Source organism: Macrosteles quadrilineatus, unplaced genomic scaffold (genome assembly GCF_028750875.1).
Source record: "Macrosteles quadrilineatus isolate MER2022 unplaced genomic scaffold, UCM_ALF_1.0 Scaffold_2__2_contigs__length_208266976, whole genome shotgun sequence".
Classification (NCBI taxonomy): domain Eukaryota; kingdom Metazoa; phylum Arthropoda; class Insecta; order Hemiptera; family Cicadellidae; genus Macrosteles; species Macrosteles quadrilineatus.
The window spans coordinates 130,976,519-130,993,020 of NW_026542595.1; the positions used below are offsets into that span (position 1 = coordinate 130,976,519).

Sequence of the window (16,502 nt, forward strand, 5' to 3'; positions counted from 1 at the left end):
CGCCGTCACAGGATCGAGACCATTAATTTGAGCCCGCTCCCGTCATTCTACGACTTCCCACCTTCGACCATGCCAGTCGCCCACAATTTTGACTTATATAAATTAATTTATCCTTGAAATCAGCCAAAATGAGCATCACAATTTAAAATACGATGAAAATTTTAGGCCCACATACGTATGATTTAAAGTCAATGCCAGAACCTTTCAACATGGGGACAACTTAACTGTGGTAATCTTAAGACAGGTTATAAAATAAAGCTTAGAATTTCACTTTACGGTCACACTTAATTCAATCTAGTTAGTTCATATGGACTGGAGAGGATCTAGTGCAACGCATTCTGAAGTAGGCAAATTGTCCTTTTTTAAGTCGAATGTGACTGCTTCCTCAAAATAAAAGCTACTAAAGTGGAATACACTTGCAGGGTTAAGTACCTAGGCCTAAGTTACGAGGGAAAATACATAAATTTGTCAATTTCTGGCAGTTAAGTAGGCCTAATTAATTGCTAAGAGTGTAGGCCAGACTTATTACATGTTAGGCCTACCCTATAGTATAACATTTTTTATGTCCGAGGGGGGGCTGGCTGGATCCACCACTGGGCCCATTAGAGTTCAGATACAATAACATTATGTACAACTTCAGTGCAAAATTATATATTGAATTGTATTTAAAAGAACAATAACAAAATTTTCAATCCAATTAAACTTTTAAAAAGCCATTTAGCTTAGGTCTAAGTTAGTTGCTAAAAGCCTAAAAGTTAATTTAGCTCAAAATCAGCTTTCAAGAATCAAGAATATTTATTGTCATTGAAACACAAAAAATACAGTGTATTGACAATCGTCACAACTTAGACCTAAAACATGAAATATACAATAATGTCATGTGAAATGCATATACAAATATACATAGTTACATAATAAAAAATAAACAAAATGTTTAATAGATAATCAAACTTTTAACACTAGACCTCAAAATTTTTTTGCATTGAATAACATGAGTGATAGATAGGTACTGAAATTTAATTAGATTAGATCGAAGATCGAAGGATTTAGTTGTACATTTCCCAGCATATCTCAAAAAAGTTTTCAATTGTATAGAGTCGCTCATTAATGAGTACATTTTTTATTTTATTTTTAAATTTAGTTTCTGGCAGTGACTTTATATTTTTTGGTAAAGAATTAAAGAGCTTGGTTGACATACAACCAGTCTTTCTGTGAAGCAGAATACTTAAATTGTTGAACTCTTAAATTACATTTGTTTCTTGTATTATAAGAATGAAAATCAGCATTAATACTAAATGAGTCTAAATTTGAGTGGACATAACACAGAGAGTGTAATACATAAAGAGAGTAGAGAGTTAATACACGCAAGCAAATTTACAAATAAGGATTTACAAGACTTTCTATAAGGGACATTACAAACTAACCTGATTGCTCTTTTTTGCAAAATAAACAGTTTTTTGCAATATGAACTAGCTTCCCATAAAACAATACCATATGTTAAAATACTATGAATTTGTGTATAATAAACAGTTAACAATACATTGTTATCAACACAATGCCTTAACCTCCTAAGCATATACAGGGTGGCTGAAAAGTAACTTGCACCCCCCCTTAACTTTTCAACCATTTGAGATATTTGAAATTGGTTTGCGGCAACCTTCTTAGATATGAGGGGCTACAATAATTATGGTCAATTTTGAAAATTTTGCCCTTAGGGGTAGCGGGGGTAGCTCAAAATTTTCAAATGACAAGTATAGTCGAGTTTGGTATCATTTTACAGGTCTTGACGAAACATAAATATTGACATAAAGAAAACCAAAATAGGCTCTCTAATAACAAAATGGCGCCCAAAAACGTTTCAAATCCAAATAACCATGAGGGTGGCAAGAAAATTAACTTGCACCCTCTTTAACTTTTTAACTAAATAATAGATTTGAAATCGGTTTGCGGCAACTTGTTTGGATATAAAGGGCTACAATAATTATGGTCAATTTTGCAAATTTTGCCCTTAGGGGTAGCGTGGGTAGGGGGTAGATCAAAATTTTCAAATAGCAAGTATAGTCGAGTTTGGTATCATTTTGTAGGTCTTGACGAAACATAACAATTAACATAAAGAAAATAGAAATCGGACCATTAATAATAAAATGGCAGTTCAAAATTACTTTAAATAACCATTGTCTCAATAATTTTTTGCTGCCATTTTGTTATTAATGCTCCGATTTCTATTTTCTTTATGTTAATTGTTATGTTTCGTCAAGACCTACAAAATGATACCAAACTCGACTATACTTGCTATTTGAAAATGTTGAGCTTCCCCCTACCCCCGCTACCCCTAAGGGCAAAATTTTCAAAACTGACCATAATTTATTGTAGCCCTTTATATCCAAACAATTTGCAGCAAACCGATTTCAAATATCTCAAATAGTCAAAAGGTTAAAGAGGGTGCAAGTTAATTTTTTTGCCACCCTAATGGTTATTTTGATTTGAAACGTTTTTGGGCGCCATTTTGTTATTAGTGGACCGATTTTGGTTTTCTTTATGTCAATGTTTATGTTTCGTCAAGACCTGTAAAATGATACCAAACTCGACTATACTTGTCATTTGAAGATTTTGAGCTACCACCTACCCCCGCTACCCCTAAGGGCAAAATTTTCAAAATTGACCATATTTATTGTAGCCCCTCATATCTAAGAAGGTTGCCGCAAACAGATTTCAAATATCTCAAATGGTTGAAAAGCTAAGGGGGGTGCAAGTTACTTTTCAGCCACCCTGTATAAACCCTTGGACAATCTCTTAGCAATAAAATCTACTTGGAAGTTCCAGGACAGATTAGAATCCAACCAAATACCTAAAAACTTTAAAACATTGTTTTCTGAAGTAGGTATTACTAACATTTTTATTGTAGCTAAAATACAAGTCATAAATTTTCTCCGTATTAAGTGATAGATAGTTAGCAGCACACCAGTCCTGAAGAGTCAAAAGACTAGAATCAAGTTTGTCTACTATACCTTGCTTTGTGTTATCAACAATTTTTAAACCAAGGTCACCTGCAAATAAAAAGCCATCGATGCCTATTCTCTCAACACTAATCGGTTGATCATTGATATAGATATTGAACAAAATTGGTCCAAGTATAGAGCCTTGTGGCACACCATACTCTACCAGTCTGCCTCTTGAAAAAGTTCCATCCTTAAGTACAAACTGAGTCCGGTTCGTTAAATAAGACATTATGAGATTAACAGAATTAAGGTCGCATCTATAAAAAAGCAATTTTTTTTCAAAATATCATGTTGAACTGTGTCAAACGCTGTGAGGATCCTGTGACCATGTGAGGAGCGCTGATGGTGACACCGTAGCCAATACTCTGTGGCGCGTCCATGTACGGATTGTGAGTTACGTTCTTGCCTCTGTCAACGTCAACCTGGGCTAAGGCCAAGACGTTCTCCACATCATCGCTGTGTATAACCTTGTTGGCTACAAACAAAGTGGCATATGTTTTAAAAAAGATAAACAGGCTAGTCTTCAAATGCTTAAGCTAAGAAAAATAAGAGAAAGGAACAAGATAAAAACAAACCAGCCAAATTAATAAATAGAACTACTGGTTACTGGGCACACATCACGAGAATAAAATAAATCGAAACCATGTCCCACAGAGCTAAAATTAAATTTGTTAAATTGCCAGATTAATTGACGGTCCAATATTTTATCAATTAATTACTCTCTCACTCTTTAATCAACTGATAAATAGGTTTAAGAAAAAAATGGATTAAATTAATTTAAGTCAATTTGATGTGGATTCAGTTTACTTTAAGTTATTGCTAAGTAATAATTTAGGCCTACACGATATTGTGGATGGTTGATGTGTGCTAAGTTAATTGTGTTTGTTAGGAATGAATATGTAGGCCTATGCCTTATTATGGAATTTAAAAATAAGACTTAAGTTAGGTAAATGGATATAGCCTGAATTAACCAAGCTAGTTAGGCAAGTTAAACTGCTGGGCCACTTAGATACATAACTAGTAGGTTTTAAAAATTATGTGAAGTATTTTTAGGTTGATGACACATTCATGTACACTTGTTTTGTATGTATTGAATAAAGATTTATTGATTGATTGATTGTGATAAATAGAAATAAAACATGACGCAATCTATCCGACATGTCGGTCAACAATGTAGAAGACAAGTATTCAAGTATTGAACTCTTTTGTCAACTCATTCAAGTTGCCACAAGCTTGATAAATGTGGTATTAAATCATCAGTTGCATAAGACTGTATGAGCTCACCTCTAAGGTTTTTAACTAGATCTAAATTTGAGCGCCCGTGGGAACGCCATGCCATTGTTGAATAAGATAAGTAGAAAAGGGCCGAGACACTACCTAGTCAAAATTCCTGTTCCAAGCACCACTTTTCTGAAGATTACCATACACCTGAAACCAATTCAAATTTGGGTAACTTACATTTTAAACAGGCCAAACTTACTGGACTACCCTAAGCAATTTGGGGGTTAATGTTTGGATCGCTAAAATTATTTCGACTTTTGGCTATTCCCTTACATAAAAAAAAAACAGAACAAGTGTCAAATTTAATATTTAAGCTTAGGAATCTCGTAAAACTGTGGGAAATAAATTCGGTAGTTAGGCCTATCAATGTTTAAATGGTAGGTCTAACCTACTATCCTATCTGATTTTTTTTTATGGGGGGATTACAACATATTCAAATTCAAATTCTTTATTAAGCATGTAGACATAGTTACAATGTATATGCCAAGTCAAAATTACAAAATGGCAACTAAATAAAACAATGCCTCTAAAAACGAATTATACATTTTCAAACTTATCAGTTAAAAAGGCATTTACTGAGTAATACATTTTTTTAATTAACAAACATTTCAACCTCCTCCTAAATACTACATAATCTTGAACGGATCTTAAACTTGGTGGGAGATTGTTGAAAAGAACTATTGCTGAGTATTTTAAATGATGCTGAAAAAATGTGGTGGAGTGTGGCGGGATATTCATAATGCATCTGGGCTTACTTCTTGTTCCATAAGTGTGAGATGGAAGAAATTGACGAAAAAGATGGTAGTTTTTATGCAAAAATAATAAAGTTTCAAAAATATAAATCGATGGGAAGGTTAAAAGTTTGTTGGACGAGAAAAGTTTGGTACATGAGGTTCTGGATGAAACCTGAAAAATTAATCTTATAGCTTTCTTCTGAAGCCCAAACACTGACTTGGATCTGGTGCTCTCAAAGCCCCAAATTGAAACCCCATAGGATATAAATGGATAGATAATACCATAATTAGCGGTCATGAGTATATCAGTCAATGCAAAGCGAACCAGTTTTAGGAGCACAGAAATACCCTGACTCAGTTTATTGCATACGTGATCTATATGATCATGAAACGTCAAATTGCGATCAATGATTAGACCAAGGAACTTAACGGAGCGTTCTGAAAACACAGGTACATCACCCAAATAAATACTGAGCAAACTGCTATTTGAATTACAGTTGATAGAGAATTCAATAAGGGTAGTTTTCAAGATATTTACTTGTAGTCTATTTTGCTCAAGCCAATTAACAAGTGCATTCCCCTCTAAGAACGTATCAAGTTCTAGGCGGTTTCTTGATGGGCTAGAAAACGTTAATGACGTGTCATCAGCATAGAGGCACAAGTTTGGAACAGACAAGCCCTGCCAAAGATCGTTGATAAATAACAAAAAAAGGACAGGGCCCGAAATTGAGCCTTGTGGCACGCCCTTATTGACAGTTCCTTTTTTGGAAACCCTATTGCATATGTTATTTGACTTATCAACGGAATTTACCTTGACGAATTGCACCCTTTCGACTAGATATGACTGAAACCACTGAAGTGCAATACCTCTAATCCCCATATTGAACATTTTATTTAGCAGAAGACTATGGTCTACCAAATCAAATGCTTTAGTTAGATTAAAGAACAAGCCACTGGAGCGGTTGCCCGAGGTGGGTTGGTAATAACAGTGCCTATGGATGGACGTAGTTGAATGTGGTGTGCATGTAATAAGCGCTGCTGTAGTTTCTGTAGAATATTCTCAGACTATTCCTAGAATATCCTCAACTAAGTAGTACAGAATATTCTAAATTATAATATTCTGAGAACATTCTAACAGGACTTTCCAAAGGAATATTCACTGTGAATATACATAGAACGATCTGAGAATATTATGAATGTGCCACTCAGTGCCAGCACAATCAGAGCACATTCAGAACATTCTGAGATCGTTCTGGGAATAATATGTGCTGTATGGGTTATGTTGAAGCTGTAACTATGGATCGATTAGTTGTTGTGAAATTTTTGTTGACCTTGTGAAAATACATGTTCCTATGTAACCTTTTGTCAAAAACTCTTCATGGTGACCACTTTTACCGGTGTGAATTTTTCATTGTAAAATTTCCATCCCAGTTTGTAAATCGTTTCAAAAGGTTACAATGATCTCACTGAGCGTGTCGTAAGTCCATAGTTGCGACCTGAAGCTTCTCATGAGCCTTCAGTACAATCACCCAACCACTGTAGTCGCTTAGCTTCAGTTACGATGTCCGTGTTCGCCAGTTGCAACTTGCGTGTTATTGTTAATTGTAGGCCTACTGTAGGCTGTTTCATTTGTACTTAACCTTATTTTCCTTGTGTCAAAGTACTTAGAAGCGGTTCTGTTGTCATGTTAAAGATGAATTACTATTGAATAAAAGAACTTTATGACTTTTTCGATACAATGTAAAGTCTTAGATTGAATAAATACATATTTTGGAGAGAAAAACAGATTTCTTTTCCACCAATGTGTTTTATTGATTCCCATTCCATGAGTTTTTTTTTTGTTTTTTCTTGGGATGTAGTGTTTGCAGACAATACTTAATTTTTTTGTTTACTGAGAATAAAACATTTTGTTTTAAGACGCATGACAATTTTACTACAACTGCAATTTGTGCATTTTTTATGGATCATAACCGTAAAGAAAACTACTTCAACCCAATAGAAGTTTAATAGACATACTGTACTGAAGGAGGATTTAATTTTTGTTCAGCTTCAATTCTATGTAGAAAACTCAGTAATAGCTTAAAAAGCTTAAAATTCAGAAGTCCAATTTGCAACAAAACTATAAATGGTAACAATAAACATGCCTATGAACCATGCTTTACAAAAATGTGAGAAATATAAATAAAATTCACCTTTCTGTGACTTAAAAGGTTCTCTCATAATAATTAGTTGGAAAGACAAGGACAAGGTTGGAAAATAATGAAAGTAAATAAAAAAACTTCTAATAACATATGTAACATACATATTTTAACTTAACTGTTGGCTCACAAGACATAAAAGATGGTAAGGGGTAATCGATTTTGATTGGACACTCCAATCATCATGAGGCCCAATAGGCGAATGAATTGTGTCGTACCAGTGTTATCAGACGTATTTTTATGTACATTCAGTAAATTACACATAACTTTAAAATTTATAAATTAAAAATCAACTTAAACCTTGCAAGAGAGGTATGCATTTGTCTTAGTCCTCTATTTATCTGTTTTATGCCTTGCCTCCTTATAGTTGCTGGATCATTCAGGCTCCTTTAAACTCTTTATTTTTCTTAAGGGCGGACCATGCAGAGAACTCTTATGTTTGCCAAAATGGTGTCTGTATGCTCTTGTTTTTACCTACTGTTCCTGCATTTTTGTTTATTATCAAGTCATGGAAACCCAAGAAAGCCATGTCATGATAATTTCAGTGGGATTTAAATACACATAATAATGACCCATTTTCATGGTAGACACCATTCTTAGGAGCAGCTTGTAGACAGGATGCTGCAGTTCATCAAGCAACTCTGGTTTGACAGGCTCTGACACACTAAAAAGGAGCCCAAAAAGCCAACTTGTGGCTGACAAGCACAGGGGACCACTAGGGTAGGTCTGCTCCTTTCAATCACTACACGTATGCAAAATGCTGCCAATATATTTCATTTGAAATGCTATATGAAGGCTTAACCCTTTAAGTCTAGTGTACCCCCCCCCAAAAAAATGGGTATATAAGAAAAGTTTTTGATATTTAGCTCTTTAAACTTTAGACATTATATCTATATTCATTTGCTCATGTTTTGGCGAACATTTTATGATCCTACCATATCCTTTACTACTTAACTAAACCTTTATTATTTTTCCTAAACTATTTTGAAAATAATAGTTTGAACCCTTAATTTTTTCATGATGAAATGCAATAATAGTATTAAAGAGGGGAAAATCGTAGTTGTTTTTATTGCAAACAAAAAAATATATTTTTTACAAAAGTATAATACTTGTAAAAACCATGGAAGCAGTAAATATTTGTCGGGACCACGTAAGTTTGCAGTTGGTGGCAGCCAATCACAAGACAAGGCTAGTGCAACGTTGCCACATCGCGCTAATAAAATATACTAAGCAATATTTTCAAATCAGCTGGTAATATATGATTTGGCAACACCGCACGGTTATCATTGGTTCATTCAAACCCATATGGTAAATAGACTCCTCCCTCACCTGCAAACTTATGTGGTCCCGACAATTAATCTTATCTTACTAATATTATAAATGTGAAAGTTTGTGTGTTTGTTTGTTTGTTTGTTTGAAGTTCAATCACGCATTAACTACTGGACGGATTGGGCTGAAATTTGGCATGATGATAGCTCACATTCCCGATTAACATATAGGCATATTCTTATCTCAAAAATCCTTTCGGGCTCCGCCCCAGTGGCTCTGTAGTTCCCCATGTTAACCTTATGAGTATTCATATTTAAAGGGAATTAAAGTATTTAGTCAGCTGTTTCAACTGAAAAAGTTGGTTCTATGATAAACAAAAGCATTAAAAAGTTATAAGATTTACCAACAGGTTGCAGCACTATTATTTTTTTTGCATTTATGAAAACAGCTAAATTTGAACTAAGCAGCAGCAAAAAACTGTGATAAGCAATGAGAACTGTCAAAGTAGGATTGTTTACAGTTATATTTATTTTTTATTTCATGAATAATTTGTGATATTTAGCAAATTTTTTTATAATTTGTTTTTATCTATTGTTTAGGTGAAGTGGTAGAACATTATGACTATTGTAGATGTGCCATACTATAGTATACTGTAAATTTAAAGAAACAAATGTATCAAACTGTGTCCTCCCCCATTGCAAACGCAAAGCTTGAATATAACTGGAATAATCATTTTATACTTATATGCCAACCCCGTACGAAGGACGGGTATGACTGCTAGTTACCCGTGCTCATAACCCGTGAAATAAACCTCTAAATATGGTGTTATTTTAATCTTATCTTAGTTTAAACATTAGTAATTACGAGGACAGAGGTTTGAAAGTACAAGGTTTAATGGTACATAAATGGTTAAAATAAGGTTACAAAAATTGTTCAGGGGTGGGGGTTCGTGCTGGCTGAATCAAAAGATTTCGTTGAAGCCTAATTTAAAATTTTAATAAGTAAGTTATGCTAAGTTATAAATTTTGCATTTTGCAAAAACTGACATACAGCATAGCTACGTTGACTTCTTCGTCACATTTATGTTAAAACAATACTGTACTGTAGTATAGGTCCAGTAAACATAATATTTATTCTAAGATTTATTTTTCTTAATTTTGCTTGAAACCAAATGCTGAATCATGCTTGAACCTCCCGCACACTGGAGAAGCAAATAAACAAAACGCTTCAAGCAAATCGTTGTGCAACATTTTGCTTCAGGTAAAATGCTGGATCAGTGTGCGCCCAGCCTAAGTGGTCAAAGAGTAGCCGACAGTTGCAATGGTCGCAATACTTAAAATATGTTTGATACTACAGTATATACAGTAAATGATTCTGTTAATCTGTTTAGGCGTCAAGTACTGTAGTTGAATTGTTGTTCTGGTAGTTGGAGAGGCTACTGGTATTTGAATATAGATTATTTAATTACCATTAGATTAGCACTGTTATAATTGATTGTTATATGAATATAAAATTAGTTTTAGATTGTTTTATTCATTTAAAGTTAGAATTAAATACACTTTTCACACAACTATGATAGAACTATAGTTTTCCTGAACTCACTGGTAGTAATATGTCAGTAAAGTAAAGTCAGCCCTTGCTAGCCACAGTTATATTAACAAGACATATTTTCAATTTGGGAAACCAAATTTTAAAACAAATTATAAAACCTCAACATCTTAATGCGTTGGAATCTTATATTTTCTAGAACAAACAGACCAAAATTATTTGTTAAATAATGAAGACGGCCCAATTCTAAACTCGGAATTACTGAAAATAATTACATCAAGAACAACACTGTAATATATCCAAAATTCAAAAGATTAATTTTTCTAATATTATTTTTTGTTTTTCCCATATCCTTTAAATCATCTGTTTTAACTTTGTTTAAAATTAATTTATTAAGTTAATATTTACTTTTTGTACTAGTGTAAACACAGCCTGAAGATGGAAACCTAGTTTCTGAAAGCGCTAGTGAATAAAAAAAATTATTATATATTGGCCTTGTCGAACATTAAAATTTAGATATAGCCTACATTTCATCAGTGGTAGTAGTTTTGTTCTTCATTTTGTTACCGGGACATTACGGGACACTACAGGATATCCAGTGGATTTTGTACATGTCCCGGGATGTCATGGGATATCCTATGGCATTCGTACATATCCCGGGACTTTACAGGATATCCTGAGGTTAACTTGCAAATCCCGGGACATTACGGTATACTGTAGGATATCCTGTGGATTTCGCACTCGTCCCGGATTTTGCGAAATATCCTGAGGCTAGCGTACATATCCCGAGACATTCTCAGGACATATTGGATTACTATGGGATGTCCCTGGGATAAAGTGTGCTGTCTGGGTAAATCTCTGGTAACCAATCACTTATGGTATCAATGAAAAACGAGTGAGTTATAGAAAATGGATGTAAAAAAAAAACATTGCAGGGTTAATCAATTTATTTTTGTTCATATGATTAGTATTTATACTAACTTCCAAAACACTTGTGACACAATAGCTAGTTATATAAGTTATAATTTTTAACTCCACCGATTAAAATTTACTTCTGTTGCGGCTTCCTAATAGTCTTGCCTTCCATGATTGAACTAATCTCCTCCGCATCGAGTGTTTCATACTTCAAAAGAGCTTCAGACAGTTCTCTATGTTTGTCCTTGTGAGCGATAAGGATGTTTTTAGCTCTTTCGTAAGATTCTTGCAGGATTTTCTTTACCTCTGCATCTATCAGATTTGCAGTTTGAGGACTCATCAGGGTCCGCTCGCTGTAACTCGATAACCCCACCTCGTCTGACATTCCCCACTTTTTAACCATCTCGTACGCCAGATCAGTTGCTTTCTCCAAATCACTAGATGCTCCTGAGGTAACCTTTTCTTTTCCAAATATGAGTTCCTCAGCGGCCCGGCCCCCCATCATGGTGTCGATCATGGCTAGTAGTTGTGTCTTTGTCACATGGTAAACATCTTTGCTGGGGATGAAAGACGTGTGTCCCAGAGAAGTCCCTCTAGCAACGATTGTCACTTTGTGCAGAGGTTGTGCGTGTTCTGTGAAGTAAGCCACCACAGTATGTCCGCCCTCGTGGTAAGCTGTGATCTTGTTGGTTTCTTCATCCAGTATTTTTGATAGTTTCTCCGGTCCCATCAACGCCTTATCTATAGCGTATTCTATATGCTCTGTACTGACGAGTTTTTCTTCCATCATAGCTGCCCTCAATGCGGCCTGGTTCACCATGCTCTCTATGTCTGCCCCAGTTAAGTTGGTGGTCAATCTTGGGATTTTTCCTACATCGATATCACCATGGGGCACTTGACGCAAGTAGTGACTGAGCAGCTCTGTTCTACCTTTGTAATCCGGGATAGAAACGTTTACTTCAACGTCAAACCTTCCTGGCCCCAGGAGGGCTGTGTCTAGATCACCTCTCCTGCTTGTTGCTCCTATGACGATGATCCCGCTGTTGCTTTTGAACCCGTCAGTAACTGATTTCTGTCAGTAACTGGTTGATTACACTCGGTGTTCTTTCTTTTCCTATGGAGTCGATTTTGTCAATGAATATCACACACGGAGTGTTTTTCTTGGCTAGTCTAAACAGGTCCCTAGTCCACCACGCTCCGAGGCCGACAAACTCAGCTCCGGATTTGCTGTAGAAACGAACTCCAGCCTCTCCAGCAGTTGCTTTTGCCAAGAGAGTCTTGCCTGTTCCTGGTGGACCGACAAGAAGTATTCCTTTTGGTAGTTTTCCTCCGAGTTTAGTAAACTTTTTGGGATTTTTCAAAAACTCAACAACGTTTTTCAATTCCTGTTTCGCTTCGTCTGCTCCTTTGACATCACTGAATTTATCAGTCGACTTCATAAAATCGGTTAACTTCGGTGACTCAACCAGAAGATAGCTCATTATTGAATATAAATTTAAAATCTTCAGTGACGAGATGATTAAAAAAAATGATACCAACAACCATACCAACCAAGGCAGATGCAGGACATGATGTCCACCTGTACCGTTGCCACTCAAATAACCCTCCACACATGCAAGCAACGCTCTCTGATGCAGTTCAGGGATCAACTTCTCTTTTTCGAAGAATTGGATGCAACAACTAAAGTTTTTTAAAGCACTACTGATATTCGTGTTTGGAAACATGTTTCAATATTTCAATTGATTAAAAAATTCACTTTGTACAGAATTACTTAACTATTATGTAGGTATAAACACTATTGTAAATTTCTCGTTAATTTATATCATAATTTTTCTCGTTAATTTATATAATAATTTTTCTCGTTATTTGTTTTCGAAATTGTGTTTGTGATGAGTATTTCAAAGATTCTTAACAGCTGTTGGGTGTTTTTTTTTTCTAACAACAGGTTATTCAATGCAAAAGAAAGAACCGTAGAGTTATTTCATGGAAGAAAAACATGTTCTTATTACATTTTGTCATCTATAATATTAAAACGAAACAGTGTTTTTTTTTATTTCACGATTCTGAATCAACCAGTCGACGGATTTTCATGATTTTTGTGTTGAAAGAAAGATAATTTTGAGAGCTAGGGAATGTCGAAGCCATAATTTTAGTTTAGGGTCCCAGTTTTTTAGAAATTAAGTTTTAATTTTTAAAAAGTCTAGCAGCCGACGCTAAGATTCTAAACTACCTTTTGGCATAAAATAATTTGCTTAACATAACAGCTGTAAACATTCAGCTTTTGTGTCACAAATTCAGCATTTGGATAAAAATGTAAAGACATACTTGGGGTTGACTTATTTATACTATGTGTATACTAATCATTGATACGTTCAATTCTTCTGTAAGAGGATGACAGATTAATTAAATATACATAGTAAAATACTAGGATGTTAAAATGATTTTTTAAAGCAATCTTTGTATTCTTCGATTTGTTTTAGAGCAATATAATTTGTTTTAACTAACAGCTGGTTAAATATAAACTATGGAATTATGGCGTTATTTTATTTACTCTTTCTTTGTCATTGATTATAGGAAATAAGTAAGATATGTAGGGATAATTAGACCACAGTTTAAAATAATTTAGACCAAAATGAATTAAACCACAGGACAAATCGAGGCTCTGTACACGAATCTTAATAAAAAAGGATAAATGCAAATTATTTTACTGCTCCACTTTTCAAGGAAAGATTAGAAGAAGAAAAATGTTTACATGTTTTAATTCATCACGGTAGCTTTTTGTTTACAATTATGTTTGTCTGCTTTAACTTTGTTTGGATTAGGCCCGGAAATATTTATGTCATAAAAAGAAGATCAAGAATAATCAGGAATCACGATTTTAAATTACCACCACAACCTCAGCCGGGTTTTATACAAATATAAAAAGATGGATGCCATAGATTGAACACAAAGTCAACATTGACCTAGGATACTGCAATTAGACAAACCAGCCTTTTATTAAATCGTGTTCAGTTGTGGTTACGTTTGGGGGTGCCTATATCAGCGCCCCCAAACGTGAAAATATCACTTTTATTTCAACTATGAATATATTGTAGTTTAAATTAAATAATATACGAAATTACGATGTACATTTATTCAATGAGGGTGGGTAATTATCAAGGATAGAACTGATAACGGTATGGATGATAAACATTGACAATTACGTCATTAGCTTTACTAGCGTGTTTACTTTTTATATTCCTGATACTATGTGACCAGTTCTTTTTTTCAAATGAATGTTATTTGAACCAAACAGCTGTTTCAAAACAAACTGTTATTGTTTTTACTTTTCTTTGTTTACACTTATTTATTTAGCAACTAGCAGAGTACCCCTCCTTCGTACGGGGTTGGCATATAAGTTTAAAATGCTTATTGCAGTTATACTCAAGCTTTGTTTGCGTTTGTAATGGGGGAGGAGAAAGTTTGATAAAATTCGCTTCTTTAAATTGACGGTATACTATGGTATTACACATCTACTATAGCCATAATGTTCTACCACTTCACCTAAAAAGTAAGAAAAATAGATTATTAAAAATTCTCAAAAATCACAAATTATTCATGACATTAAAAACATAAACATAACTGTAAACAATCCTACTCTGACAGTTCTCATTACACAAATGCAAAAAAAAAAATTATAGTGCTGCATCCTGTTAGTAAATCTTATAACTTTAATGCTTTTGAATATCACAGAACCAACTTTTTTAGTTGAAACAGCTGACTAAATTCTTTAGTTCCGTTTAAATATGAATACTCATAAGGTTAACATGGGGAACTACAGAGCCACTGGGGCGGAGCCCAAAAGGATTTTTTAGATAAGATTATGCCTATATGTTAATCGGGAATGTGAGCTATCATCATGCCAAATTTCAGCCCAATCCGTCCAGTGGTTTATGCGTGATTGAACTTCAAACAAACAAACAAACAAACAAACAAACACACAAACTTTCACATTTATAATATTAGTAAGATTAATGCAGTGAAATTGATATAAAGGATAGGTGTGACGATTAGTTTTGATGTTAGGACACCAAAGTTAAATTATTATGTGTACTGTGAATTTTATTGGATATTATCGTTTTATTTTGGGTCGTTTCTATTCAGACCTACTGGAAATTGTGTATAGTAGTTGTATTGTGGTGATAATAATTATGGAAGAGGCAGGTATGCTATGGAAGTTGTAGGTATCGTTGACTAGGTCTATACACTTCTCAATTGACTATTACTTTCTCTACTGTAGGCTACTTAAAATCAGTGTGCGTCTGTGCGAATCGGCTGCAAATCTCACATCAACGCTTTTCACGTCGTAAAAATTGCAGAATTGCTGTTTTATTGTAAAATTATCGGATTTAAAATGCATATCGTATAGGCCTATGATGGAATAAAAACATATTTTTTCACACAACATTTGTTTACAAGATGTTTTGTCACATTAAAACTGCAAGAAACTTTGTCTTTATATGTGTAAACTAGCTGATCTGAATTGTACACGGTTTTAACTTACGACTGAATTCCCGTACGTAGGACGGGCTAACAGCTCGTGGTCTATTATATGTAATATGTGAATGTGAATTTCTTCCTTAAGTGAGTCTTACGTTCTTACCCCAACCAATATGAAGACCTATTGTTATTGGTTCTTATTAAGAAAAAATGACTTAACTATTTAAACAAAGACTGTTGAAGATTTTCTTAGTTTTGGGGGTTAAACCAGTTAGTAGGTTAATTAACAATCTAAACTTAACATGAAACATAGACTCTATACTACTTTAGATAAGACGTTCTACATAAAAACAGAAAAAATAAGTCACAACCAACTAGTATAACTATCTATACCCTTGCCAATTTATGAAAAGAATCTTTACCCGTTTTAGAAAAGAGATGATGGTATGTGATGTAAGGTTAAACATTTTTTGAATTTAATTTTACTTAAAAAAAGTATACAAAACACTTAGTACCAACTCTAGGATTGTGATTTGGGGTAGTTGTCCAGTAATGAAGCTTGAAAGATAGAGTGGGAGTGGGTGGAACGGATCAATGTACCCAGCAGCCACCTGTAGCCTCGAATTCTTGCAGACATTCTTTGAGATTATCTAAGCTAAGGAAATAAATACAAGGGAGCCCCAACTATGATTTCCGCTGAATATGATTTTCTATTTAATTAATTATCATTCAAAATAAGCATGTGTGCAGATAGCACATTATGATAGGGTACAAAACACGTAACTGTAGCGAGTGGTCAAAAATTCGAAATACGGTATACTGTAATGTAATGATGAGCTAAATAAAGTACCTATACTGTTTCTTACATCATACTGCAGCAAAAACAGGAGTTTTCAATACATGCATTGCAGGTAACTTCATTTAGGGAACTTTCTATTATCGTAGGTGGCACGGTAAGACCTAGACCCGGGACCGATTTACTTTTTCATTTTGATGTCCCCAGAGGCCAAAAACACCATTCGTTCAAATTTTTATACATGTATATATATATATATATATAGACTTATATATATATATAT

General features: G+C 34.3%; 2 protein-coding genes and 1 pseudogene across 2 annotated transcripts in view; all 3 read right to left on the minus strand.

The window, feature by feature from the left end:
• LOC128985428 (uncharacterized) overlaps positions 1–16,502 on the minus strand; it is a 433,133-nt gene that overhangs the window by 249,586 nt on the left and 167,045 nt on the right. The window lies entirely within an intron of this gene.
• LOC128985432 (protein-L-isoaspartate(D-aspartate) O-methyltransferase-like) lies at positions 3,258–4,390 on the minus strand. Its single transcript, XM_054404910.1, has 2 exons — positions 4,284–4,390; positions 3,258–3,474 (listed from the first exon to the last, which is right to left on the minus strand). The coding sequence occupies exons 1-2, from the start codon at positions 4,336–4,338 to the stop codon at positions 3,278–3,280; spliced, it is 252 nt and encodes an 83-aa protein (XP_054260885.1). The 5' UTR covers positions 4,339–4,390; the 3' UTR covers positions 3,258–3,277.
• Positions 10,969–12,807, minus strand: LOC128985420 (ATP-dependent zinc metalloprotease YME1L-like; annotated as a pseudogene).

Coding starts and splice junctions, on each gene's coding strand:
- LOC128985432 (XM_054404910.1), bottom strand. CDS start 4,338: ATGGCATGGCGTTCCCACGGGCGCTCAAATTTAGATCTAGTTAAAAAC. Junction 3,475..4,283: donor TCTAGTTAAAAACCTTAGAG/GTGAGCTCATAC, acceptor CTTTGTTTGTAG/CCAACAAGGTTATACACAGC.